Source organism: Pteropus medius, unplaced genomic scaffold, assembly GCF_902729225.1.
Source record: "Pteropus medius unplaced genomic scaffold, Ma_sr-lr_union100, whole genome shotgun sequence".
Taxonomy (NCBI): Eukaryota; Metazoa; Chordata; class Mammalia; order Chiroptera; family Pteropodidae; genus Pteropus; species Pteropus medius.
Window position 1 is genome coordinate 6505821 of NW_024342647.1, and position 25941 is coordinate 6531761.

Below are 25941 nucleotides of genomic sequence, written 5' to 3' on the forward strand. Positions count from 1 at the left end.
TTCCATGTCCTGGCTGTTCATCATTGTCATCAATAGTATAACGTGGTGGCGAGAGGGGCGGGTGGGACCATGAGTGACCCAGCGTTCCCCAGAAGTGAAAAATGTGTTGGAAATACAATAGAACTATCTTCGGACATTGAGATTGGCTATGCAAATTATAAGTCACAGTTCTATTTACTCCATAATAGCATAAAAATAAGGTTGTTTTGCTTTCAAAAAGCTAGGAGAGGCAAAAACTGTGTACTTGTTTCTGGGAGGGGTTTGACAGGTCATCAGCAACCCATGGACAGAATAATTATACCCCAGTGTGCCCAGGCAGCTCAGTGCCTGAAATAATTCCCATTTTTTTGCTGCATGGACCCCCCCCTCCAACGTTTTACTTTGGCCAAAGCCATGTCCCCAGCACCAGCTGCCAGGAGCTGAAAAATCTCAGCTGTTTCTCCACCAGGCCTTCTAGTTCCCACCTCCTGGGATCCTGACTCTGGCCCTTTGCCCCAGAAGGAGAATGTTCACTGACCTTCACATTGTGTCTTGACAACCAGCAGGGCCCTTGACCAGACCCAGTAGCCCTTGGTCTGGCCTGGTTTTTCCTCCCTTGAGAACAGGTAGGCCAGGCCATCCAGGGTGGCTCAGGCACCAACTTGGCCCAAGAACATGACTCTGGGAGCCTCCAGTTTAGACACCCTGGCTATGAACATGCAGTTCATAAATCTCTCTTGCTAGCTCCATCCACCCAGAGCCCCGCTGGATGCGGCTGCTGCCGAGGGAGCGAAGCCTCAGCTTTGGGTGTCCTGGAAGTGAAAAGCTGACCCAGCAGCAGAAACCCAAGCAGAGCCAGCACCTCTTCTCTGTGGGGTGACCGGCCTGCTAAGGGCTGGGGGTTCAGTCAGTCAAGGCTCCTCCTCATGTCATTAGCCTATTTGCTGAAGACACACGGCAGGAAGGAAGGAGGGAATTCCACTTCTCTTGTTGAGGGGATAAACCCAGAGGCAAGGATTTGGGTGTAGAAAGCTTTGCAGACCCCTTGGTCAGACCACATAAAGTCCCCCTCTCCTGCTTGGGGCTCCTGAGTTCCAACAGAGAGGATGGTCCTGAGGGACAGTCTTCGTGGTCATGGCCAAGACTCTCTGGGCAGAAGTAGGTGGAGTCAGGGCAGTAGGTTCAGGGAGAAGTGACAGGCAGGCTCTCCGCCCCGGAAGTAACAAATGTCATCACATCCTGCATCCATATCTCCGGTCATGCCTCATACACCAGGGACGGCCACCTACAGCAGTTTGAAGGTGCCACTCTGAACAGGGATATTTTGAAGTGATCTGAAGAATAAATGTTTAAACCACAGGGTGCAAGCCACAGGTGTGTGGGCCAGCTGGTGGATGGGATGTGCAGATTATTTTTACAGTTCTGAATTCACCATTGAAAAACTGAGCTTCCATATAAAAATCTGGGTTTCTCAATTCTCTAGAAAAATAAGTTCCAGCAGCCCCTGTCCTGCATTCTGCATGCCAAGGGCTAGGAGCTGAGCTGAGTCGGCCCCTGTAGATAGTACCAACCCTGCGGTTCACCAGCCCTGCCTAGTCCCGGAGGCATCTGTTTCCACGACATCAGCTAAAGCCTTCGCAACAGAAAGTTCCGTTGGATCCTTATGTTATCCCTTAGGGGTGGAGTGGGGTTGAAGCCCATCTGCGACTTAAGTCAGGAGTCCGTGATGCTCATCTCAGAGGCTCCACAGTCATTCTCAGCAAAGTGTTGTCCTGAAAACTCACGATTCTTAGTCACTCATTTCTATTAAAAAACAGATATGGCTGCTTAATAAAGAAACATGTCCTTTTATGAACTTTAAAATCCAGCCATCGGAAGGCTCTGGGCCAGGCTCTGGCCTTACTGGATCACAAAGTTCCAGAGTGTGAGGAACATGCTTTCAGCTACAGTAAGACTCCCAATTTTTGATTTAGACTGCATAGAAACTCGATTAAACTTCAATCGCTTGCTCAGGAATGTCTACACAGTCCAGGTCACAGCAGGAAACTCCCACATGGTGGTTCGCAGGGCAGGGCTAATGCCCTTTGGGAGGTTGGTCCAGCTTACAGCCTATACGTTGTTACATGTGCGATTTGATGGCATTTGTTCAGCTGATCCAAGGAGAGCACCCCACATGTGGTTGAGGACAGGGATAAAGCTGGGTGCTGGGGTGTCTGGCATCCCATCAACTTGGTAGCAAGATGGTGGTTTTACCTTTGGACGGGCATTTCACAGCAGCAGGCCAGCTTTAGGAGGACCTGCCACCCCTCCCCACCCACTCAGGCCACAGTTTGTCTTCCGTTGGCACCTTCTCTCCAACTCGCCTTCAGCTGGACTCATTTAAGTAAAGCACTGATGTGCGTTTGTCTGTAATGTGAAGCTCTGGGTGAGGCCTGAAGTGGGGCAAGTTCACCCAGGCTGGTTCCTTGCAGTTCACCATGGAGGGTGCTTGCAGATGCCATCAGGAATTTGGCAAAGCCACAGACACTTCTCCCCAGAAAAGGGACGATACACACAACACATAACATCACACATTATCACTTGAGAGGTCAAGGCCAAAGGGTACAGGGTCACAAGTGGCACATGAAATGACCACTGGGCAAAGGAGACTTGTGTCCCCCAGGCATTGGGTCTGTAGGATTCTGATGCAATCTATTCATTCTTTCATGGGGTAATGCTCCATAAGCAAGGCCCACAGGGACCACGTCTCCTGTCGGCCATGTCCCTCCCCCATTTATCAAACAGTGGCTGAGCTGGGTCTGGTGCCAGAGGTGAACAATGAGCTCAGATAAAGGGTTGACAGCACTGATCTCACAGTATCCCCCTTGGGATGGACTCCAGCCGTCACCCCCAGGTGCCCTGCCTCTGGTCCATCTCTACTCACCAGCAGATGCTCTTAAGTGGATGACATGGCCCAAGCCCAAATCCAAGAAATAAAGCCACACACTGCCATCTTCCTAAAGGTTGTTTTATTGTAAAACCATAAATACAACACTGACATGAAATCATTTAAGCAACTGATCCTCTAACCATTAAAAGGATGTCTTTTTGCCTTGGTATCAACCAACTGGGAAATAATGTTGCAATAATTCATGGAGTAGAGGGGTTCTGAATTCTGGCCTGGGGCTTTTGGCGATTTAAGGAACCAAGTGGAACATTCCTCTTCTCCCTGGGAATGTCCCACTTTCAGACAAGAACAGACAGGTAAAAACAGCAACATTTAAACAGCTCAGTTTTAAATTTTATTATTTTGTAAAACTCTTCTCTTTTTCTGTTCCTTTCCTCCATTTGACATCAGTATATGTTTTAAACATCACAAAACTGATTTGGCTGTAAATGGAGAAACGGTACCAAAACAAAGTGAAACAAAAAAACCAAAGGACAAACAGAAAACCCTTAAATAAACCCTCAAGTTTGGTCTCGGGGGCTTACATATCACACAAGAACCGTCAACTCAACCCCCATGCAATGTGACTCCTTGTAGAATTGTTGGATCCACAGGTTTTTGGATCCACACTGACACAGGAGACTGCAAACAACATCTTTTGTTAATTAACACAGCAAGGGTGACACTAGGTAACTTTTTTTTTTTTTAAATACAGTACATGGTACACAGAGTCCCAAGATGGCCCTGCATAAACCCCTCGTGGAGACTTGAGCCAAGCACTGGCTGTTTATAAAAATATTGTGTTGCTACAAAAGTATAAATTAATGCTACCGGTATTAAGAAATATTAAACACATAAAACTTATAAGGATTAAGAAAAATATTCATTAATACCTGTAGAAAACTCTGGCCTAAAAAAGATATTTTTTTGTGTTTGTTTTTTTGTAAATTTTTTTTGTATTTTTTAAAGATGACTTGAGTTTCTTGCACTCGAAGAGAGAGACACAGTCCGATGTGCCTATGGTATTGCCTAGAACATCTTAACTACTGAGAAAGGATGTGGGGTGCACACACTTGGTTACGGAGTGAGGTGTGGGAGGGAGGGGGCACCAAGGCTTTCTCAAGGTTTACCTGATGTGAAAGAGTCACTGATGTGAAGTTGTGGGGAAAAGAAAAAGGTAGGATCAGAAGAGAACTGAAAATAATTTATACTTTTTAAAAAATATCTCTGCTTCAGGTGTTTGTACAAAATTATTTCCTGATGCTCGGGATCTGAATGGCCCTGGACATGTTGCCTGGTGGGTTTGAGCGCCTCCAGCCCCGCAGGTCCCTCTGTCTCCTGGCTGGTGAGTCCCAGCCCCACACCAGTCCACGAGCTTGCTCACTGTTGGGGAACCCAGCCACCCTAGCTGGGTGGGAGGGAGGGTCCCAGGTAGGAGACTGGCTGGCGCCTGGGTTGTGAGAGGAGCCCCTCCTTCTGGCCGGTCTCAGACCCAAAGGTCTCTGCCAATCTGGACTTCGGGAAGTGCCACAGGGATCCCAGGCCCCTGAGGTTGCAGTCAAGGCTGGGCTGTGCCCCTATAAGGAACTTTGGTTTGAAGAGTCAAGGTGCCCGGTGGGACGCATGGATGGATAGGACCCTCATGGATCCTGATGGTGATGCCCAACTGCAAACCTAGCAGATCCTTCTCTATACAGGAATTGACTCTTTAAAGTGACACTGTGGTTGCGTCAATATACAAACAGCGACCTAAGGATTTTCACTCTTATCAAAACGGAAGCAGGAACCTTTTCACACAGAAACCACAGGGCCCCTTTAAGAAAAGGCAGACCTCTATCGACTACGACCCTCAAACCCTATGAGAGATAATGCAAAACGACGACGAAACCATCCAGAAAATTCTGAAAAGGGGAAACCAGGAGGGCAACATAAGAGGGAAAAACACTGTTATCATTGGTTCACCATAACTGGCCTAGCAAACATTAGCCACAGTGAAGAGAGGGGCAGGCCCCGTTCCAGTTCTCCTGCTGGCCCAGATGAATACAGGTGGCTAGGGCAGGGCTGGCAGGGCGAAGACAGGAGCCCCCCACCTACTGTCTCCAAGGGACAGCCTGAGCCTTACATAGCCTCTTGGTTCTGTCTAAAGCAGCAGGCTGTCTAGGAGCCTTTCCTCAGGTACATCCCAGGGGCACAGGCATTGCCCTGTTCCCAAGGCAAGGGCACAGCTATGAACTCGATCCAACTCAGTGTGGCAGGAGGCTGCCCACCATGCCCAGTGCACCTCACCTTCCTGTCCCTGCAAGCACATCCATCGGGATGACACTATCCGGGTACTGGCCCCTTCTAGGCCATTTCTCATGGGACCTCCCTTCTCCATCTGCATCCCAGCTTCATTTCAACCTTTCTTGTGAACCCGTGGATCCCACAGAGTGTGTGCTGTATCTCTGACATCTCTCCAGGTGCTCACTCTCCAAGGAGTCTAGTCCATGTCCAGGTGGGAGCATGTGGCCTCCCGCAAGCATAGGGGACTCCTAAAGACACAAGTTTGGCTTACTAGTAGAAACTATAGTTCACGGAGCTTTTCTCTGGTGTTTCTTGAAAGTGCAGGAGATAAAAGAGCGAACTGAAGGAGAGAACACCTGCCAGTCTACGGACCTGATGTCAAAAAACAAAATGTCCTTCCTTGAATCCTAGAAACTCATAACTTCTCAGTTGTGTCATCATACCCTTTTCGCAGCCGAGAGCCAATCTCTGTGAAGCATGAGGCCGTCAGGCAGGCTAGATGCAGAGTCAGGTGGCCCTTTCGTTTTGTTTCTTGGTTCCTAACTACCACCAGGAAGGAGGCCGGGCTGGTTGACCTAGGCACAGGGAAGGGAGAATAATGTCGGGAAAGAGCATCCACTCACGATGACGGGGATGGCATCGCCGCTCTCGGTGCAGCCAAGGCCCCCGGGCTACGCCAAATCTGAGAGACCACCCACGAGGTGTGGTCCTTGGCTTGGGCTTTGGTGGTGAAGCTAACTGACCTTAGATGAAGGGCAAGACCCCTGTAGAGTCTCCTCTGGGGTCTATGAATACCAAAACAAAGACCAGTTCTGTCCTAGGAATCACATGGCTTGAGACGAGTTGTGTCCAAGTCAGCAGGTAACCGCCTTTGGCTGCCCAAAACATGACAGAAATGGTTCCTGGTCTGCCAGCCCCAAGGGCCTGTGGTGGAAACTCCTACAGCAGTCACAGAAGTGGGAAGCAGAAAAACAAAATCTTTCCGAAGGTCAATGCCAGGTTGGGTGCCTGGAGATGAACCGGAAAAGCCTACCTCAATCCTTTGGCTGAGCTAGAACTTGAATAAGGTGGATATTGCTGGAAATCAGAAGCCCAGTGTGAGATCTTTGGGTTTTGTTAAGCTGTTCATTGCGGCAGGATCTGCACTATGGGAATTACCTGCATAAGAAAGCAGGCTGAGGGGGCACCTTCGTACAGTCTCTCCTGCTGGTGCAAGAAAAAAATGACTACCTGCCACCTTGTTACCACATCCAGATAAGGCAGCCCCAGGAGACAGCTTTCAGAGTATCCAGTAGCTTTCACGTCAAGCTTGCAGAGCAAGTCAAGTCCTAAGGATTGAACTGAGGTGGAAAGGAAGAACAGAACAGGAGGTGACACATATGACGAGATACCTAATGTCTAGTAAGACTTAACTCGAATTTTCATTCTAGAGGGCAGATATCCCATGTTCCAAAGAGAAGAATGCTGAGTGCTCGAAATGCGTATCTGGGCATGGTCTCTGATGGCTTTGCAAGAAAGTGAAATGCCTACCTTCTAACAGCTGGCCCAATAACGGGGCAATGCCAGCACAGCTCTGCTCTAAGGAGGAGGATGGGCTCCATGGCTCTGCTCCCACTGACCACACAAGTCGGGCAGCTATGACTCTCCTTGTGTGGTTAAAGTGCCAGGTCGCGGACCCTTTCCCAGCAGCAAAGCAAAGCTGAAGGGACCTTTAGCTGTAGGCACCTGTTACTCATCAGCAACCCTGCAGCACCTTCTGGAATGTCCCCAAAGATCCGGTCAAAAAGTCTGCTGATGCTCCCATATGCTCTAGGGAGTGACATTAGATGACTGTCCAGTGCGGGCAGAGGCTCTTCTGATGACATGACCCCAGTTGGAAACCTTGTGAAGGAAATGCCTAGAACTTCTCCAGAGAGGAAATGGCATGGTGGTTCCTGAGACCATGGCTTGCTGGAGAGACTGTGGAAACGGGCCACTTGGATGCAATTCAGTATGTCGAGGACTCAGAGGGTTAGTTCTCATGAGGCAAAGTAAGCAGGCTTGGCCCCAGGGACACTGTTTTTAAACCAATTTTACTTCTCCGTCTGCCACGGACCCGGGGGAGAGGGCTGTTGTACAGTGCTTTTGTAGTCGAGGTATCTCGCAGTTGAGTAATGCTTTATTACCAGGAAGGATGGAGTGGATTTAGCCCCCACGACGGTGGTCTTTCTCAGCCTGAAGCTGTTGGTGTAACCACCACCTCCATCTCACAGCCATGGGTGTCGGAAGATGTGAGAGCATTTTATTCACTGAGAGGTGGGGTGGGAGGCTGAGCATTGATCCTGACAGAACCACCTCTTGTGAGGGGACAGGGGCCACCCTCTCAGCATTTGGACTGAGTGTATAGAACCTAAACTGCTCATGGAGAGAAAAGCCTAAAGATATCTTTCACAGCATTGAGTTGAATGTGGCCTAATGCCATTCCACCCTCAAGACGTTAATCGTTTGGCCCACAAGGCACCGCGCTCAACTATTGTCCTGGAAGGAGGGCTGTGGGCAATGGAACCGCCGGAACCCCTAGGGTCCTGGTGGGGAGGAGAGGCCGTGGGTCTGAGGTGTGATGGATGTGAACACGGATCATCTCAGGAGTCCCGGCTGAGCTGGAAGTGTCAGTGATGTGGCGAGTAGTGTAATGCACTCTGGGTATAGAAATCAAACATTCGCAGTACCAGACACAGCAAGCCAGGAGGGCAGGTCTTCCACTTACATTCAGGAAACTCCTAAGCCACATGCTTCCCTATGGCTTCCACCAAACCCCACATCTGTGAAACCTGTGACTCCAACCCCACTTCTGGTTTCCAAACAGCACAGCCAAGTTCATGGTCTTGGCTGTTCGAATATACGAAAACTGGGCTGTACAGGGAAGGCTAATACAAACCTTAGGATAGTGAATATACCACTGAGATGAGCTAGTTTACAGTGTGACTTGAGGAAAAGGGCATGTAAAAAAAAAAAAGACCTCCAAAACATAAGTTATAGACATTCAGTGCCTCCTAGCAGAGTCTAAATCAAATTTGAAAAAAGGAAAAAAAAACAAAAAACAAAACCAAAACCAAAACCCCCAAAAAAACAAAACAAAAAAAAGTAAAAACTGCTAGAATGTTAGGAAAAAAGTATTAAGGAGTGGAGACAGTATCTATACTTCTCTGAAAAATGTCTTTTTTTCTCTTATATTAAAAAGCCAAAAGTCAGCTTTATATTCTTAAAGTCTCCTTTCCTGATTTGGGGAGATAGATAGGTGTGTTTCTAAGGCGGCTGCCCTGTGACACCCAAGGGTGTCTCAAAGGCAGCAGCTCAATGCCCTGAAGGTGAACAAGAACAAAGTCCAGTGCAGAAACTGTCCATCTGATGCAGTTTGGAGAATCCATGGCAGGGCAGCTGGGGTCGGGTGGGTGCATTAGGGTCAGGAGGGCTTGGAGGAGGGGATGGAGGAAAAAGGGGGACCATGGGGTGAAGGACAGAAAGTGTCAAGTCACTTCAGATCTCAGCTGCCTGAACAATTTACGACATCAGCGTTCTACCAATCTGCACACCTGAAAACGGAGTCTTTAAAGCCCCTTACTGAGAAAAGGTGAAGCATCTTCCCTCTTTCCCGAACACTCAGCTTTCCTGACACACCCAGCTTAATGCACATGCGCCCACGAGCAGGCGAGCGTGCATGCACCAGGGTAGTATGTGTGTGCATGTGTGCGTGAGGCTTCTGTGGCCTCACAGATGAGCACAGATCCCCAGGCCGCACCCACAGTATGTGTGCTTGCACACATCCGTACAGGTGTGGGTGTGCACGCACATGCACACACACACTGAAAAAAGCACTTAAGTTTCCAGGGGGCATTTATGATGAGGTCCACAGTGTTTAGAACTTAAATTCCTTTTCTTTGTTTGCGACAGTGTTGTGTGTTTTTTTTCTTTTTACCGTTCTCTTCTCTTTTTATTTTTTTTGTTCCAAACTAAAGTCTTAAAGCATGTTGGATTTCAGAAACATGAGTTTGTTCATATCTTCCGGACTGAGCAGTCGCCTCCTTTTGATTAGAAGTGCCTGTTCACACATATTTACACATCCGCTCCTGGCCCCCACGGCCGGAACCGCGAGGAGCCAGAAGGCGAGCTTGGCGAGTTTCGTGTGCTTTTGGGTAACGCACGACCAGTACTGGAAGAGATCAGGGGTAGCCTGGAAGAGGGGCTCCTGCAGGTAATCGTATACTTCATTCTTCCCCAGGCGATCGTCTTCCTGAGCTGTGGGGTTCTCGCCGGTGGCAGAGCGGGGCTTCTTGGTGGCGGGCTCAAAGTCAGCCTCCTCTGTCCAGGACTCCTTGACCTCATTGATGAGCTCGCACACCTTGCCGATGATCTCCTCATGCTGGTAGGGCGGGACAGGGCGCAGCTTCTGCTGCGGGTCCAGGATCATGGCCACCTTGTGTGCCGGGTGCACCTTGAAGTTCTCCTTGAGGGCCTCCAGGAAGAGGTGGCACAGCTTGCTGACGGTGCCCGCGTCATTGGCCTTGGCGGTGAACAGCTTCTCCAGCCTGACGTAGGTGGGCAGCACCAGCTGCAGGGTGGGCTGGCTCTCATTGCTCAGCTCAATGACCGCCTGCTTCACTGGCGTCAGGATGGCTGCCAGGTTGCTGAGCAGATGCTTGTTGAGGCTCTGGATGAGGTTCATCTTCTTGGCCCGGCTGTAGAATTCACAGATCTGCTCGTAGCGCTCGTGCACCAGCAGCAGCGAGTCCGTGACCGAGTTCCAGCAGGGCGGTGGCGAGGTTTCCTCCAGCGACCCGAAGGTCTCCTTTGCAAGGCCTGTGGAGCCCGCCAGGTCCTCACACACATTCAGCAGCTCGATGACCTCGTGCATGCTGCGGGCCTGCAGCGTCCGCTTGCTCAACACACTCTGAACTACCGAGTTCAAGGCACAGGCTGAGCAGCGGAGGCACATGCCGGCCTTGGAGAAGGCGGACGCGCTCACCCGGCAGTCCGTCACGTACACTGTCCGGATCTCTGACATCACAAACTCCGACAGCACATTCTGCACCCAGTGGTGCACCAGGTCACCACTGTCACGAATGTCCGCGCCCTTCACTCCCAGCACATAGCTCTTGATGTGGTTGCCCTCAGCCTGGTAGGCTGTGAGGATGTAGCAGGAGTCAGGGCCAACACTCTGTGAGTGGCAGGTAACGCCAATGCCCAGGCAGGCGTTGCTGCCCAAGGCACACGTCACCTTCACCTTCACCTGGTTGTACATGCGCGGCAAGTGCTTCAGTGCCAGCGTGTTGAAGTTGCCCAGGATCTCGGTGACCGAGAAGGCCCCGTAGCGGGCACCACTGTCCACCAGCGTCTGGGCCAGTTTCAGGAACTCCTTCCCACTCACCACACTCAGTGCACCCAAGTCTGCGCACATGACCCGCAACAGCCGCTCTGCGATGTTCTGCCGCTCTTTCTCGGGGATCATGCTGTTAGGTGTTAAACCACTGGTCGTGGCTGGCAAGGGATACAAGGAGAGATGTCATTAATCCTGGCATTTGAGGCTCCTTGGTCTGGCAGCAGCTTAATACTCTAAGCATTTATTATTAGGAATTAGGAGCTTTTATTTTGCACACAGGCTGGTGGTGCTGGCTGTCTTTAACATACGAGTCTCGTGGAAATAAAATTTACCGGTATGTGTGAAATACTTGCTACATGTGTTATTCACCCACACTTTTGAAGCCAACTAGTCTAACCTCTTCCTCAGTTTAAAAATGGCCTCTAATAAAGGAATGTCTAGTGAATATAATAAATGAGGCCACAATGTCAGAAAAGAACAGCCAAGAGAAGTGGTGAGAGCAGATTCCAGTTCTGATTCTGTCACTAATTTGTGTTCTGTGACCACAAACAGATCACCTCCTCTCCCCAGGCCTCCTTCTGCCCATCCCGTGAGGTCATGATTCACAAACAAGGTCTTAGGTGTGAAAGTGCTTTGGAAACTGTTGTGCATGGTCATTTGTCATCATGGGAGGCACAGGTGGTGGGGATGAGGGGCAGAAGGGAACAACCCATGTGGGGGATGGAGGTGCATGGGGCAGACCTCCATGAGTCCCCCGGGCTCCCCGCTGGGAGAGACCTACTGTTGTTGGCACTGTTCCTCTGGGCCTGGGGTTTCCACTTCTCTTCCACGACAGCAGGTGGCGATCGCGACTGGTTGGAGGCGATGTTATTCTCATTGTCCGCTGTGGGCACAAAGGAAACAGTGTGTTAACCCAAAAATATAGGAGCCTCGTGGACTGACAAGACGAGAGCTAGAGCTCGGTGGGTAGAGGTGAAACACAGCCTCGGGGACGCAGGCCTGGGTCCCAATCCTGGCTCCTTACACGACTATCTTCTGTTTGTGAAACCTCATTTTTATCATTTGGAAAAATGAAGACAATCACACAGCTGTGACGAAATTGCTGGAAGGCTAACGAGATAATGCAGCCAACGAGCTGAGCACAGTGCCCGGCAAGGACTTCGTGCTCAGTGAGTGGGAATCGCTATACCCGCGTCTGGCTGGGAGGCCTCACACCCACACATAACCATGAAGTTCTAGCTCTGAAACAGCCAAGGGGTGCCAGTTACACCCCAAGTGGCCTAAAGCATCTCGCACTCTCACTTCTTCAAAGTGTGTTTTTTGTCTTTTCAATATATTTACTAGAAATTCATTTTATGAGGCTTGCATTACTCTGAACCCAAACTAGAGGAAAATATTACAAGAAAAGAAACCACTGACCACCATCCCTCATAAACATACACACAAAAATCCTTAATAAAACATTAGCAAACTAACTACAGTAAGAAAAAGAATACGTCACGATAAGTGGAGTTTATCCCAGAAGTGCAAGTTGGGGTTAAAACTTGAAAACCAATCAGTGTAATTCCCTATACTAAGAGAAAAAAAGAAGCAGAATGACCTCCATAAATAATAATGCACAGTAAAATGTGACAAAATTCAACATCCAGTCATGACATGAACTCTCAGCAAACTAAGAGAAGGAAACTTCTTCGACTTGATAAAGGGCATCAAAACAAAACAAGTTTACTAACTTGATAGAAATAAAAAAGAATTATAAGGAAATACTATGAACCATAATATTCCAACAAATTAAATGACCTGAATGAAACAGAAAAATTCTTAGAAAGACATAAACTCCCAAAACCAATTTAAGAAATAGAAAATCTGAAAAAAAAAAAAAAAAAAAGAATCAGTAATCAAAATACTTCCTACACATACACACACACACACAAGTCCAGATTCATATGGCTTCATTGGTGAATTCCATCATATATTAAAGGAACTCTTCATAAATTTTTCCCCCCAAAAAAGAGGAAGAAACACTTAATTCATTTAATGAGGCGAGCATTATTATAACACCAAAATCAAACAAAGAAATTATAAGAAACTACAGCCCACTATCCCATATGAATACAGACACAAACATCCTGAATAAAATACAGCAGACCAAATGTGGCTACATATATATAACAGATAATAATACACCATGACCAAGTGAGATTTATTCCCGGAATAAATAGTTGGCTCAACATACAAAAATCAACATAATATACCTTATTAATAGAATGAAGGACAAAAATCACATGATCATCTCAACAGATGTGGAAAAAGTATGACAAAACCCAATACCCTTTTGATGATAAAAAGATTCCACAAAGTAGGAATCAAAGGGACCTTTTCAACTTCATAATGGACATCTATGAAAAACCCACTGCTAGTACCACACCTAATGGTGAAACATTGAAAGCTTTTCCTCTAAGATGAGGAACAAGAAAAAACATCCATTCTCATCTCTTCTACTCAACATGTATTACAGGTTCTAGCGAGGGCAATTAGAAAAAAAAGAATCTACACTGCAATGGAAGAGAAGCAGCAAAATGATCTCTATTTGTAGATGACATGATGTATGTATAGAAAACCTATGCAATACACACACACACACACACACACACACACAACTATTAGAACTAATAAATGAGTTCGGCAAGGTTACAGGAAACAAGGTCGATATATATGAAAAAAATCAATTTTTTTCTCTATAATAGCAAATGAACACTGAAAATTAAATTAAGAAAATAATTTCATTTACAATAACATCCAAAAGAATAAAATACTGAGGAATAAATTCACAAAAGAAGTGCAAGGTTTGTACACTGAAAACTAACAACACTGTTGAAAGAACCCAAAGACATTCCACGCTGATGAATTGAAGACGATATTTTTCAAAGGGCAATAACCCCAAAACTGATCTAGATTCAATACAATCCTTATCAAAATCCCTGCTGGCTTTTTATAGAAACTGACAAGCTGATCCTAAGATTCATGTGGAACTCTAAGAGATGCAGAATAGCCAAAACACTCTTGAAAAAGAAGAAAGTTGGAGGGCTCACACTTTCTGATTTCAAAACTACCACAAAGCTACAGTAATCAAGACAGTGTAGTATTGGAAGGACAAAGACAGACATATGGATTGATGGAATAGAAATCAGAATCCAGAAATAACCCTCGCACATGTGGTTAATTGATTTTCAGTAAGGGGGGACCAGAAAAATTCAATGGGAGCAAGAATAGTCTTTTCAAAAAATGGTGTTAGGACAACTGTATATCCACATGAAAAAGGATGAAATTGGATCCCTATCTCACACCACATAGAAAAGTTAACTCAAAATGGAATATAGGCATAAATGTAAGAGCTAAAACTACAAAACTTTAAAAGAAAATAAGAGTTAAGTCTTTGTGATCTTGGGTTAGGCAACAGTTTCTTAGAGATCACACCAAAAGCATATACAACAAAATAAATAAATAAATGAACTTCATCAAATTCAAAGACTTCTGCTCTTCAAAAGATAGTATCAAGAGAGTAAAAAGGCAACCCAAAGAATGGGAGTAAATATTTGCAAATCGTATATCTATAGAGGTCTTGTATCTAGAATGTGTAAAGAACACTCACAATTCAATAATAAAAAGAGAAAAAAACTCAATTAAAAAATGGGAACAGGATCTAAAAAGACATTTCTCCAAGGAAGATATTCAAATGGCCAATAGCACATGAAAGTATGTTCCACATTATTAGTCACCAAGAATATTTAAATCAAAATCACAATGAAATACCACCTCATGTACACAGGATGAATATAATAAAAAAAATCAGATTATAACAAGTCATCGAGGATGTAGAGAAATCAGATCCCTCATACGCTGTTGGTGGGAATGTAAAAATGCCTCTCTAGAAATCACTCTGGCACTACCTCAAATGGTTAACCACAGAATTACCATATGACCCAGCATGTCTACTCCTAGGAATATACCCACAGAGTTAAAAACATATGTCCACATAAAGAACTTGTACTTGAATATTCATAGCAGGTTTATTCATAGTAGCCCCAAACTGGAAACAACCTAAATATCCATCAATTGGTGAACGGATAAACAAATTGTGGTATATCCAAACAATAGTACACCACTGAGAAATAAAAAAGGGGCATTGCTGATAAAATGGAACAACATGGATGAAGCTCAAAAGTATGCTAAGTGAAAGAAGTCACACTCGGAAGACTAAATACCGTATAATTCTATTTATATAAAATTCCAGTAAAAGAAAGACTATGGCAAAAGAAAGCAGATAGGGGCTGGGAGGGTGAGTGAAGGAAGGAGCTGGCTGCCAAGAGGCAGGAGAAAACATCTTAGGCTGATAGTAATGTTATATGTTTTGGCTGCGATGGTGATTAAATTATATACATTTGTCAAAACCCATTCAACGGTACTCTTAAAATTGATATAGTCTATTTTTATAAATTATATCTCAATAAATCTGATTTTCAAAATGACTGAAAAAAAAACCACCTATTCAATGAGTAGTAACAGTGGTTAGCTTTGAGTAATGAGACTATGGCTGATTCTTCATTTCCTAATTTCTCTGTATTTTCCCAATTTCTTTTAATGAATAGATATTACATTTAAAAAGAGGAAGCACAAATTTAAAAATGGAAACCAGTAGCCGTTCTTATTGACTTTCTTCACTAGAGGTACAGGGATTTGAAAGACCTGGGTTTGAACCCAGCTCTGCCATGGCTGTGAGTATGACCCTGAGTTAGTTCCTTCAACTCTCTGGGCCTCAGTTTCCCTTCTTCTCTCCAAAATGCTGGTGCTGGGCAAGCTGCAGGGTGATTCCCTCATTCTCTGGCTTTCCACAAGACTGGGAATAGAGATTATTCAACCTAGCAGTATAAAACAATGTCTAGTATTGGTTGATTAAAAAATGGGTGAGATACTCAGTAAATGCTCTGTGAAAAAGCTTGATTTACAGCTTGAGCAGGAAATAAGATGTACTCAGTGTGGCTATCCCTATGCACTACAGATAAACACACACGTGCACACAGATACATATGCATGCATGCATGCAGGCAGGCACACATACACATCTGTAAGGGACTGGATGCAAAGGTGGAAGAAAGGCTATCTCCCAGGGAGGGACCAGTGCAGGAAGGAGAAAGCGGTTATTTCTGGCAGGGGATGGAAAAATAGACGCCTGTTGCTGTTCGGTCTTAGAATGTCCCACAGCCCTGAACATGTTATCTTTAGAACATGCACCCAGCCTGTGGAAAGCACTGGTTAGCCCGCTTTACAGATGAGAAGACTGGGGCCCAGAGAGGTGAAGGGGCTCAAAGGGATTAGAAATCAAGTGTGCCATTCTCAAATCCTAAGACTGCAGCTGCCAACCTGTCTGCCACCTGGGTGAGTCCCCACGCCTCTCCTGGCTGTGGTTCTCTCAGTTTCTGAACAATGAGATGATAATGTCAGCGAGCGAACAGGCTGATTCAGGAGATCTGATGAAAATAACCAGACCTGACACACAGTAATCAGTCACTAAATGTTAGCTATCTTTAGTATTATCACTACCGAAACGTGCTCCTGAACTGTTAGAGGAGGCAAGACAGGTTTCTCTACAGCACAGGAAGGAAGTTTATTAGCAGGAATTACCGTGTGCCATTCAGCAGCCTCTTAATGAGATTGGTGTTATTCGAGGCTGATCCCCCTTATCAGCAGCACTGTGAACTGCACAGATCATGACGCTTAATTTCTCTCTATGGAGTCAATCCTTTAATCCTGACTCAGCCTGGCTGGGATTCTGCCTGGCTTTGCACTGGATTGCCTCCTGCATTCTCTGCTAGCACTGGACCAGAACAAAGCAGCCCATAGCTCGTTGTAGAAAACAAGTTGAGATGCTTGGGGGAGGTGGGGCCACCACAAGGTGCAGCCTCGATTTGCATTTTAATGGCCTCTGCCCAAGAGCCTGAGGAATGGGGAAGTACAGGTACCCGGACTCTTCCCTAATTAGCCTCAGCTTCCAGAAGCTGGCAGAGGCACAGGTGGAGGGTTGGGGTTTCAGAGCAGGAGGAGTGAGGGGCTGGGCCGTGGGAGTCTCGGTGTGCTCAGGCAGTGGTCCCTGAGCAGCCTTCCAATTGCTGTCACTGTTCCCCCATAAGGTCAAGTCTAAATGCCCTGGGCTGGCATTCAAGGCATTCCGTGGCACAGGATGATTGACAGCAAAGGCCAGGAGGAGGTGTGAGACACCTGTAGATGGAGCCTTGGTGTGAGGACGGCAGCTGGAGATTGCAGGTTTATGTGCCCTTGTGTTACAGATGGAGACTCTCAGAGAGCGGGACAAAGGTTCCTGCCCGAAGTCACAGGGCTTGGAGGCACACCAGAGGATGGAACTCACATGTCTTGACTGTCAATCCAGCTCTGTCCTGTTTTAATAAGTCCATTAGAATAAATAATAGGCTCCCCAAAAGATCATGTGAATTAGTATAGAGCAGATATCCAATAAACACATCCTGAATGAATGAATGAATGAATGAAGAAATGAATGAAGATCACACTAACAGTACCTAGCCTAAAGGAGAGTCTAGTCCTGTACTAGTCAGGCCAGACCTAGAAGATTATATGAAAAACTTGAAAACCTAAAAGAGATATAAGCAATGATGATATAAACAACAGAAATAACAACAGCTCCTCTTACTGAGCCTTTCTCTCATCACTTCCGGTGCCTCCAGAGCATTACTCTGAGGAAGGGGTGGCGGGGACAGGACAGCTAGCTGCCTCCCCAGATTCCTGTTTCCCTTTGCAGCGTGCTGGGCTGTCCCTGGGCAGTGGCTCTGGGCATTTGTCCTGCCCCTGGAATCTGAGCTTACATGACATGTGTCACTTGCCATCTAAAGAGGTAAAAAATGAAGCATGCTCCTTTCCCTACCCACCAGTCACAGAGTGCTCCAAAGACCCAGGGGAGGATGAAGCCACACAAAGGAAGGACCCTGGGACCCTGAATCGTCATGTGGAAGGCCACTCAACCAGGACACTTGTATTAGGCTGTGATGTGACTGAGAAATGATTCCGTTAAAACCACTGAGAAGTTTGGATTTATCTGTTACGGCAAACAGTGTGCTTCCCTGACTCAAAAAGAAATCAGACCAGAAGTGGGATGCTACTGCGACAAAACCTAAAACTGGACGTTATCTGTTGGAAGGCTGGGTGGTCTGGAGTGAGGGAACTGATACTGCCAGCTGGAAAGATGGCATAACAGCGGATAAAAAGGTTATCTGGATAGCAGGCTACAAGCCTGGACTCGAGCAGTGGTTCTCAAAGCACGGTCCCAGGACTAGCAGCAGGGGACGGCCCGAGGACTAGTCAGAGATGCAAACCCTAGGCCGTATCCTAGGCCTACGGAATCTGAAATTTGTGCTTTAACAAGCCCTCCTGGTGAGTGATGCCTGCTCAAGTTTAAGGACAGCTGCACTGTGGGCCGGAGCGGCACAGTGAATGTGGCTGCACTGAGACGGAGCTTAGGCACAGGCTGCCCAGGCAGATGCCTCCCCACTCCCAGCTCCTGCCTCTGCTCACCCTGATCTCAAACCACACTCAATTTCCACACTGATGTCTCTTTCCTGGCCAGCTTCTACTTGGCCTTTAGGCTTAGTACTGGAGCCACAACCTTCCAGAAGCCTTCAGCTCCATGCCTACTCTCTGTGTTCCCTCTGAGCCCACTGTGTCCCCAGAGCACCGCTCTCCCCACGGCCCCCCGTGTTATAACTGACTAGGGCTCTGTGAGGGCAGGTCTCAAGTCCTGTGACCATTTCCTAGGAAAGAACGGTCTTCCCTGGGGGCCTCAGGCTGGCTCTGCTGTGGGCCACTGGGCCCCTTACCTGCGTGCGACTGCATGTGCTCCAACAGGTTGTTATAGAACTGGAACTGGATCCCACAGGCGCCACAGGTGTAAGGTTCTGGGGGGACAAACGAAGCAGCCCTGTTAGGGGCAGAACAAAACCGGACACCTTTCTGCTGGGCTTTGGGCAGATTTGGAACTGGGAACCCAAACACACACTGGGGCTCCGGGCCCAGCCTGTCTGTCCCCATTACTAGCTAGTGAGGAAGAGGCTGGGGGGAGGAGGGAGCAATGGAGAGAGGAAGACGTGCAGATAGAGAGACCATCTAATGCAGTCAGGCAGCAGCTATTTACTGAGTGCTTACTGTGTGCCAGGCACTGTTCTGGGCACTGAGGATGGGCTGCGGGAGGACAGCGCTAATGGACCAGGAGCTCTCTTAAGCAGAGACCACGTCTTATTGGTTCCACAGCCCATCTCGCTGCCTGTGGAAGCACACGGATGTCACTGTTTGCTGAGTGAACAAATGAATGAATGTATGAATGAACCAAAACGAGACAATGGACGCAGAGGGCAGGAAAGGGAGGGGAAGAAGCAAGAGAAGAGGGTAAGAAGTAGAGAAAGCCACAGGAAAGCAAGAAGAGGATACGATGTGGAAAAGGAAGAGGAGAGAGGGGGCAGAAGGGAAGGGAGAATGAGAGTATATGCAGCCATGGGAACAAGTCTGCCAGTCAGCCTTTAACTTCCACCTCCGTGTTCCAACGCTCAAGTCAGTGCCTGGCACAGAGACGAGGGATGAAGAAGAAAGAAAGAAGAGGTGCAAAGGAGGGTAGGGAAGAGAGAGGAGGGGAATGGTTGACAATGACAGGAAGTGTCCTGAGGCTGCCACAGTGGGCAGGAAGGAGGAGGTCTGTGTTCCTGCCAGGGTTGGGGGAGGGGAGCAGAGGCAGGCTGCCCACGGTCAGGGCTCTGCCCTGACCCCGCCCAAACTCCTCCACCCGCCTGGGGCTGGGTCCTCCTCCTGCCTCCACCAGCTGCCCGGTCTGCCTGGGAGGGTGACCCAAGGGCAGATGCTCTGAGGAGGCCCCAAGAGCATGTGGCCAGCTGAGTTCACTCCCTGCCCTGTCTCGCCCTCTCCAGCCCACCGATGGGACCACGACTTACTCTGCAGGAGAGGGAAAGTATTGGAAATCAGGGGACTTGCAGTTTCTGCAAAAGAGAAACAGTTTAGCTAAGTCTCTTCCAGTCCTGCTGCTCTGAGACAACTGTCATTCTTTCCGTTCTTAATAAGTAGTAAGCCAGATGGGGCTCTCGGAGGAGGGGGAGCATCTGAGCCAGGCTCACATCCTGTAGCATCGGGGAGGGCAAGATCAGCCAGGGCCATCCCTCTAGGACATGCTCAACTCTCAAAAAGTGAGCTCACAGAATGTAAGAAGAAAATGTCCAGGCGTGGCTGCCCACCTTAGAACAGGCAGATGCGTCTAGGTCCTGGCACTGGGATGGGAATGTTTGGCACCAAACACCAGAGCAGCCACAGCGAGGGCTGTGCTTTTGAGGGCTTCTGCCTGCCGGGACGTCCCCCACGCTTCCTGGTGTCGTCAGGTGAGCCTCAGATGCAACAGGAAGCAGAATGGGGCCAGATGGACTAGGCCGGGGATCCTGGCTCCACCACTTATAAGCTGGGGACCTGGGGCAACAATCGACCTCTGCTGTGCCTCAGCTTCCTCATTCAAAAAGTGGAGCTAACACTGACCCCTCTCCCCATCCCCCGCCCCGGGGCTGTGGTAAGGATGAAAACAAGTAAGACACACACAGCTCTGAACACAGGCCAGGCACACAGTAAGCGCTTAATAAATGGTGGCTGCACTTTACACCGTCATTCCCAATTCTGAATATCAGCTCAGGGGGAAGGAGAGGCAAGGGATGCAGCCCCGCTGGCTGAGAGCAAAGGCTCCCAGGAGACCACGGTTCTAGTCCTGGCTCTGCTACTTATTCCTCTGTGGCCTTGGGCAAAACTCCATCACTTTTAGGCCGACCTCTTGCAGAGGCTGCTGGATTACATTTTTCAAAAAGGTGAAGCAGCTTGGAAAAGCCCATGTGCTCTGTACGGTTTAAGGGATCCTGTCAACATTCTTGAGGCTCTCACAGCATACCTCTCACTACCTTGCTCGGGGCACTCATCCCATCACTCGGTTTACTTAAAAACAAAAACAAAAAACCACCAAAACAGCTCACCATGTGAGTGCTTACGTAATCTATGCAGGGCACTCGCTGAATGTTCACCAGTGCAGGGACATGTGTGCTATTCCCACTTTACAGCGGAGAAGGAAGTAAGAGGCTAGCCCGAGTCACCAGCTCACAGGTGGTAGAGCGGGGTTTGAACTTTGGCTGGAGATGTGAGCTGGAGCTCAGATTACTATGCAGAAGCCTCCTTGTTCAAGTCTGTTCTCCTGGCTATTTCATAAAGGGCCCTGGCGATCAGCCCGCATCTACCATCCATCTACACCCAAGCAGTGCTCAGGACATGCTGGGCACAGGCTGACAACTAATACAGCAAATGAAACTTCAACTGTGCAAGAGAGTGGGTGCCTTTATATAACCAAAGTGTTAAGAATTCTTTTCCCTTTCTGACCTGGCTGTCACTATGCAGAACACAGTGCTATGCCTTTCTTGGACAGAGGCTGCTCATGACCACCCACGGCCCTGCAGACTGACCTGGGTCTGCCTAGGGATAATAGCCTTTGGCTGCTGTGTCCAAGGCACTCTTGGCTCTGCCAGGGTCCTGCGGAAAGCCACCAGGGGGAGCCAAAACACCACCGGGAACCTCAGGCAAACCTTGGGCTGGTGGGGCTGGAAGGGAACCTCTGGATGGCCCTGGTGGGGCCAAAGTGGGGCCAGAACTCAGGGCCCACAGCTCTCACTACTGCACCCCCTGTGCCTCTCCTGGGAAGAAACTGGCCACAGTGTTTACCCTAAAAACAGCAATGGCTCTCTTTCAGGCCCAACCCTCTGGGGCCATGTGAGTGGATGCTGTGGGCTACTGGGAGGGGGGGAATTCCTCTCTCATGGACAAGAGACAAAGAGGGGCCACAGCCCCTGAGATGCCCTGAGGCCCAGAGGGATGTCCCTGGAAGAAAAGATTCCTGGGCTTCTGTCCGACCCTGGCCTCCTTCTAATTCCCCAAGCCCCGCCTCCTCCCAACACCACCACCATTTACCACAAAAACCCAGGCCTGCAAAGCACCTGCCACCATCATGACTGGGAGCAAATGGAGGTGGCAGCCACAGGACAGGACAGGACAGCCATCTCGGGGTACACTCACCGCTGGAGTTTTGGGAACTGCTATTCGTCTCTTCAAAGTGGTTTTGTGCTTTGCTTTCTACTCTCCGACTGAAAGCACTTTCTGCTGGGTGGGGGACAGGAGAGAGCAAGAGAAAATGATGGTGATGGATCAGCACTAGGTCCAGAGGTGGAGCATCCCAGAGGCAGCTCAGAGGCTGGGGTACCTGGAAAGAGTGCTGCTGGCCCCTGGGCTGGGGAGGCCCCGGGGCTCTATGCTGGGAGAACCAGCTCCGGGACCACAAACCAGACTCCTCAGCTCCTCAGGCTCACCTGAATTACCTGATACCTTGTCAGGGCCCCAAGACACCCTCCTGACAGTGCCCAGAATGCGTGGAGGTCCAGGCATGGGGGGATGTGTGGGTGACAAGTCCAAGAGCACACATGAAATCCAGCCAAGTGAGCAGATGGCCTGGATCTCCCATCCTTGGCCCCTGGAGAGCCACATTTGTGACACTGAGTAATTTGGACCTGCCCCGCCCTCGCCCCCACTACTCCCTCTGCCACATTCTGCAGTCAAAGGCCTCACAAAGGAGCAGGGAGGATGACAAGACTGTCTCCTGGTGGTGGCTCTGGCAGAGCAGGAGGGCCAGTTGATCCATTTCCATAAGCTGAGTGGTCAGTGGGTGGTGGGGAGGCAGCCCCAAATCCTGGGAGGCCAAAAACCAGGAGAGGTCTGGACAGTGTTCATCCCAGGGAAGGGATTAGCTCCAGGGTGATGTCTGGAGTGTCTCTGCTCACAGGTGGCACTCTCCTGAGTGGCTCAGCCTCTCCTGGGCGCTGTCCGGAAGTCCCAAAGGGCAGAGAAGAAGGTCCAACAAGTGGAAAAACACGAAATTAGTCCCCACTTCCAGCCCCACCTGCAGAAGGTACTGACACAGGACATCTGAGCTGGAAGGTAACCTGGCTTTTCTAAGCTTCTCTTGGCACAGTGGGATGCTGGAGGATCGAGGGGAATACAGGCTTCTGGGAACAACTCAATTTAGAATGAGCCGCTGACCCGGCCCCTTTCTTAAGGAGAAACAACTTGCACAAGGATATCAAAGGCTCTGAGAAGTTTGGACCAGAATGAGATCCATTTAGCTTTATTTAACTCAGACTTCTCAAACATACTTGGCCACTAAAACCCATTTTTTAAATATTGCATTCCTTAATATCCTTCAAAAACAGTGACTTCAGGAATCCGCTTTGGGAAATGCCACTGTCACCCAGTCTACCCCACGCCAGAACGGCAAGTGCTCATACTGTGGGAGCCAGATCCTCAGGGTGATGGAAATCAGAGGCGGCTCCTGCAGGCCCCGCTCAACGCCCTGTACCTCGACCCCCACAATACTTCCTGACGCAGCTTCCTTTTTGCAGAGGCTGCCCGCAGCATTGCAAGGATGGCCCTCTCTTCGAAATGTGTTTTTGGAATGCCTGGGCTGAGAGCTACACATTTGCCTCCTTCAAGATGCCATCTGTAAACTGGCGAAGCCCCCAAATTCTGTCTAGGGGCGAGGGCTCTCATTTACTGAGTACCTACTATGTTCCAGGCACTGGTCCAGACAGACACCTTACACCCACGGTTTCCCTTAATCCTCCGGACAGCTCCGTGAGGTTCAAGTTGTCATTTCCATTTTACAGGTGGGAAAAAAAAAATAGGAAAGTGAGATGGTCAAGTTCCTGGGGCTGGACACGCCTTCTCAGATGGCAGAATAAAAAGACTTCATTCTCGAGGCAGATGCTGCTTTTTTAACAAGTGATTCCTTTCTCTGTCTTAATCCTTGTGCATGCAGGGGGATGCTTACCCATCTGCGGAGGATCTTCGTGTAGCCTAACCAACACGCTGGAAGAACTTAGGAGAACTGAAGTTATAATTAGTTTCCTATTACTCAGTTGATGATGCAAATTTTGATCAGCTATGCCTGCCATAGGCACTTCTGGCTGCAAACCAGTGGACAACACCATAGGTGAGGTCCCACGCACAGATCCATACAACCACACAGGAAGAGCACCTATTCTGGAGTGAAGAGGGCAGTGACAACTTCTAGTTCTAACATGCCAGTTCCTGCTCACAATCTGGTGTCCTCTGCCCTGCCTACCTTGTAAAGCTAGGTGTGACACCCTTGCCCCCAAGTCTTCCAAGTCACATAAAGGCAACCACGGGCAAAGCCCATAGCTTGCTGGATGTTTACTTGGAGGCACTGAGTTCTGAGAGCTGCCACAGACCACACGGCCCCTTGCAAGCTGATCTCTAAGGAAACTACAGCCATAAAAACTCCTAGCCACCAGGTCAAGAGTAAAAAGCAAGATCTGAAAGCCATGATCCCATTATTCAGTTGAGCCAACATCTACCACCAATGAGCCCATGATGAACGGTCTAATATGTGACTACTGCTGCAAAAATACAACAGCTATTGGCTTTTCTCAACACAGTACCTGAAAAACCATTACCTTTAAGGTTGATTAATTACTTACTCTCCTTTTGGGAGATCTAAGCACAATAAGCCTATCTTCAGACATTTTTAAGAACCACATCCTTGCCCAAAAGGAGTCTCCTGAACCAAAGAATAAAGGCAAGCACAACTAGTCACTTGGCTATGTCACTGGTCCAATCTACTGGACCAGTAGATTTAACTCTGTTCTCAGTTTGATAGCTTGTGAATTTAATAAATGGCTATAGGCCTCTTGAAAGCAACTGAAAGGCCCACGGTCCCAGAGGGACCACATCATCACTCTACCCTACATGCCACATATCCAGGCAGGAGGTTCAAGGCTCGTTCCATCCAGGTATGAAGCAGGATTTCTGATAACTGGTACTTAGCACACAGTGCTGCTGTTAACCTATCACTGCCTGTTCACTCTCCTGGAGTCTGAGCCCCTTTCTGCACGGACTCAGAAAACAGTGGAGCTGGTGTCTATCAGTCTCACACTGGGCTACAGTCATGGAGCAATTTCTTGGATAGTTAGTAGTAGGTAGAGAAAGGGCAAGAGAACAGAGCTCCAGGTCAACCACTCAGCTTCCTGGAAAGCAGCTCTTTGTAGAAATGAGTTTTTAGATCTGGGTTTTCTGAAAAATGGGGGATGCAATCTCATGCCAAGAGGGTCCAGGCAGGTGACATAAATGAATGAATTGGGCTGGATGTAAGACAGACAACAAACAGAGTGATCATGATGAGAAATGACACCTGCCACATGGCCATTGTGTTGGGTAGGCAGGAAGGAGTGGTGGGGACTGTGGAAAAGTGGAGAGCACATGCTCTATGAAAGGAGGCAGCTGTGGCTCTGTCCCAAGACGATTGTCACCCTGCAGGAAAGTGGGCCCACGAGTGCAAAACTGACTTTTCAAAGTCAGCTAGAAATCAAATTTTACATAAAATCTAATATTTAAATGTTGGTAATTAATTTAAAAACATTTATTTTTAACACTTTGGGCCATGACTTGGGAAAAATAATCTTCTGTTTCAAAAAAAAAAGAAGTGTGCAAACCAAACTCATACAATTCTCTGATTTAAGGTAAGAAACCCTAAGACTCAGAGAGGTTAGGTGGCTCACCATGGTTGGAGGGCCAGCCAGAGGCAGAGCTGGGACTCAGATTCGTCTCAGAGAACGATGGGACCTCCACTCCTGCTCTTGCAAGGGAACAATGACCTCGGGCACAGCTGTGGCAGGTGGCTGTAGGGCAGGGAGTGGAGGAAGTGTGGGGTTACATAGGCCATTGGTACCTGCGGTTGCCTTGCTTGCCGGAGATCCTGAATTTGGAGTGCGGAACGTCTGGGTTTGGGTGGCTGGAGGGGTGCGGTGTAAGAGGGTGGCGCATCGGACCACGGAGGCCGAAGCTTTTTTCCCCGACTGGTTCGTCTGGGTCTTCGCTGCCACGAAGCGTGGAGATGGGGAGACCTCTGGATGTGAGCACTCAGAGCCCGTGTCTGGATCGTCCGGTGGCTCCCACCCGGGGGCGGTACCTGAGAGGGTCACGCTCTCAGTCCCTGAGAGCCCTCAGAGCTGGCTGAGTAAGTGGCCTCTTGAGCCACAGACCCCCAGGCTCGAGGGATAAAACCTGGTCTCAGTCCACAGAAAGCAAAGACTCTCTCTCTCTTACCCAGAGCCTGAGAAAGTCCGAGAGTCTAGAACCTTCCTCAGCTTCTCCTCGAGGTAAGCCTACCTCACATATTATCCTCCCAAAGGCCCCTAGAATATAAGGCAGATGGGGATGT

At 48.5% G+C, this 25941-nt stretch overlaps 1 protein-coding gene across 25 annotated transcripts in view; it reads right to left on the reverse strand.

Annotated features, from left to right (window-relative positions):
• Positions 1-2970: 2970 nt before the first annotated feature.
• The window catches only part of ZNF618 (zinc finger protein 618), a 163579-nt gene continuing 140608 nt past the window's right edge, over positions 2971-25941 (reverse strand). For 8 of the 25 annotated variants that reach the window (XM_039866835.1, XM_039866847.1, XM_039866838.1 and 5 more), the window contains 6 exons: positions 25450-25689; positions 21729-21812; positions 19571-19615; positions 18449-18526; positions 11326-11427; positions 2971-10702 (listed from right to left, as the gene is read on the reverse strand). In XM_039866835.1, coding sequence (XP_039722769.1) covers positions 9186-10702; positions 11326-11427; positions 18449-18526; positions 19571-19615; positions 21729-21812; positions 25450-25689 — 2066 coding nt within the window. In that variant the 3' untranslated portion in view covers positions 2971-9185. Of the gene's footprint in view, positions 10703-11325; positions 11428-18448; positions 18527-19570; positions 19616-21728; positions 21813-25279; positions 25400-25449; positions 25690-25941 lie in introns of all 25 variants that reach the window. The other 17 variants (XM_039866852.1, XM_039866837.1, XM_039866848.1 and 14 more) reach the window with 9 other exon arrangements.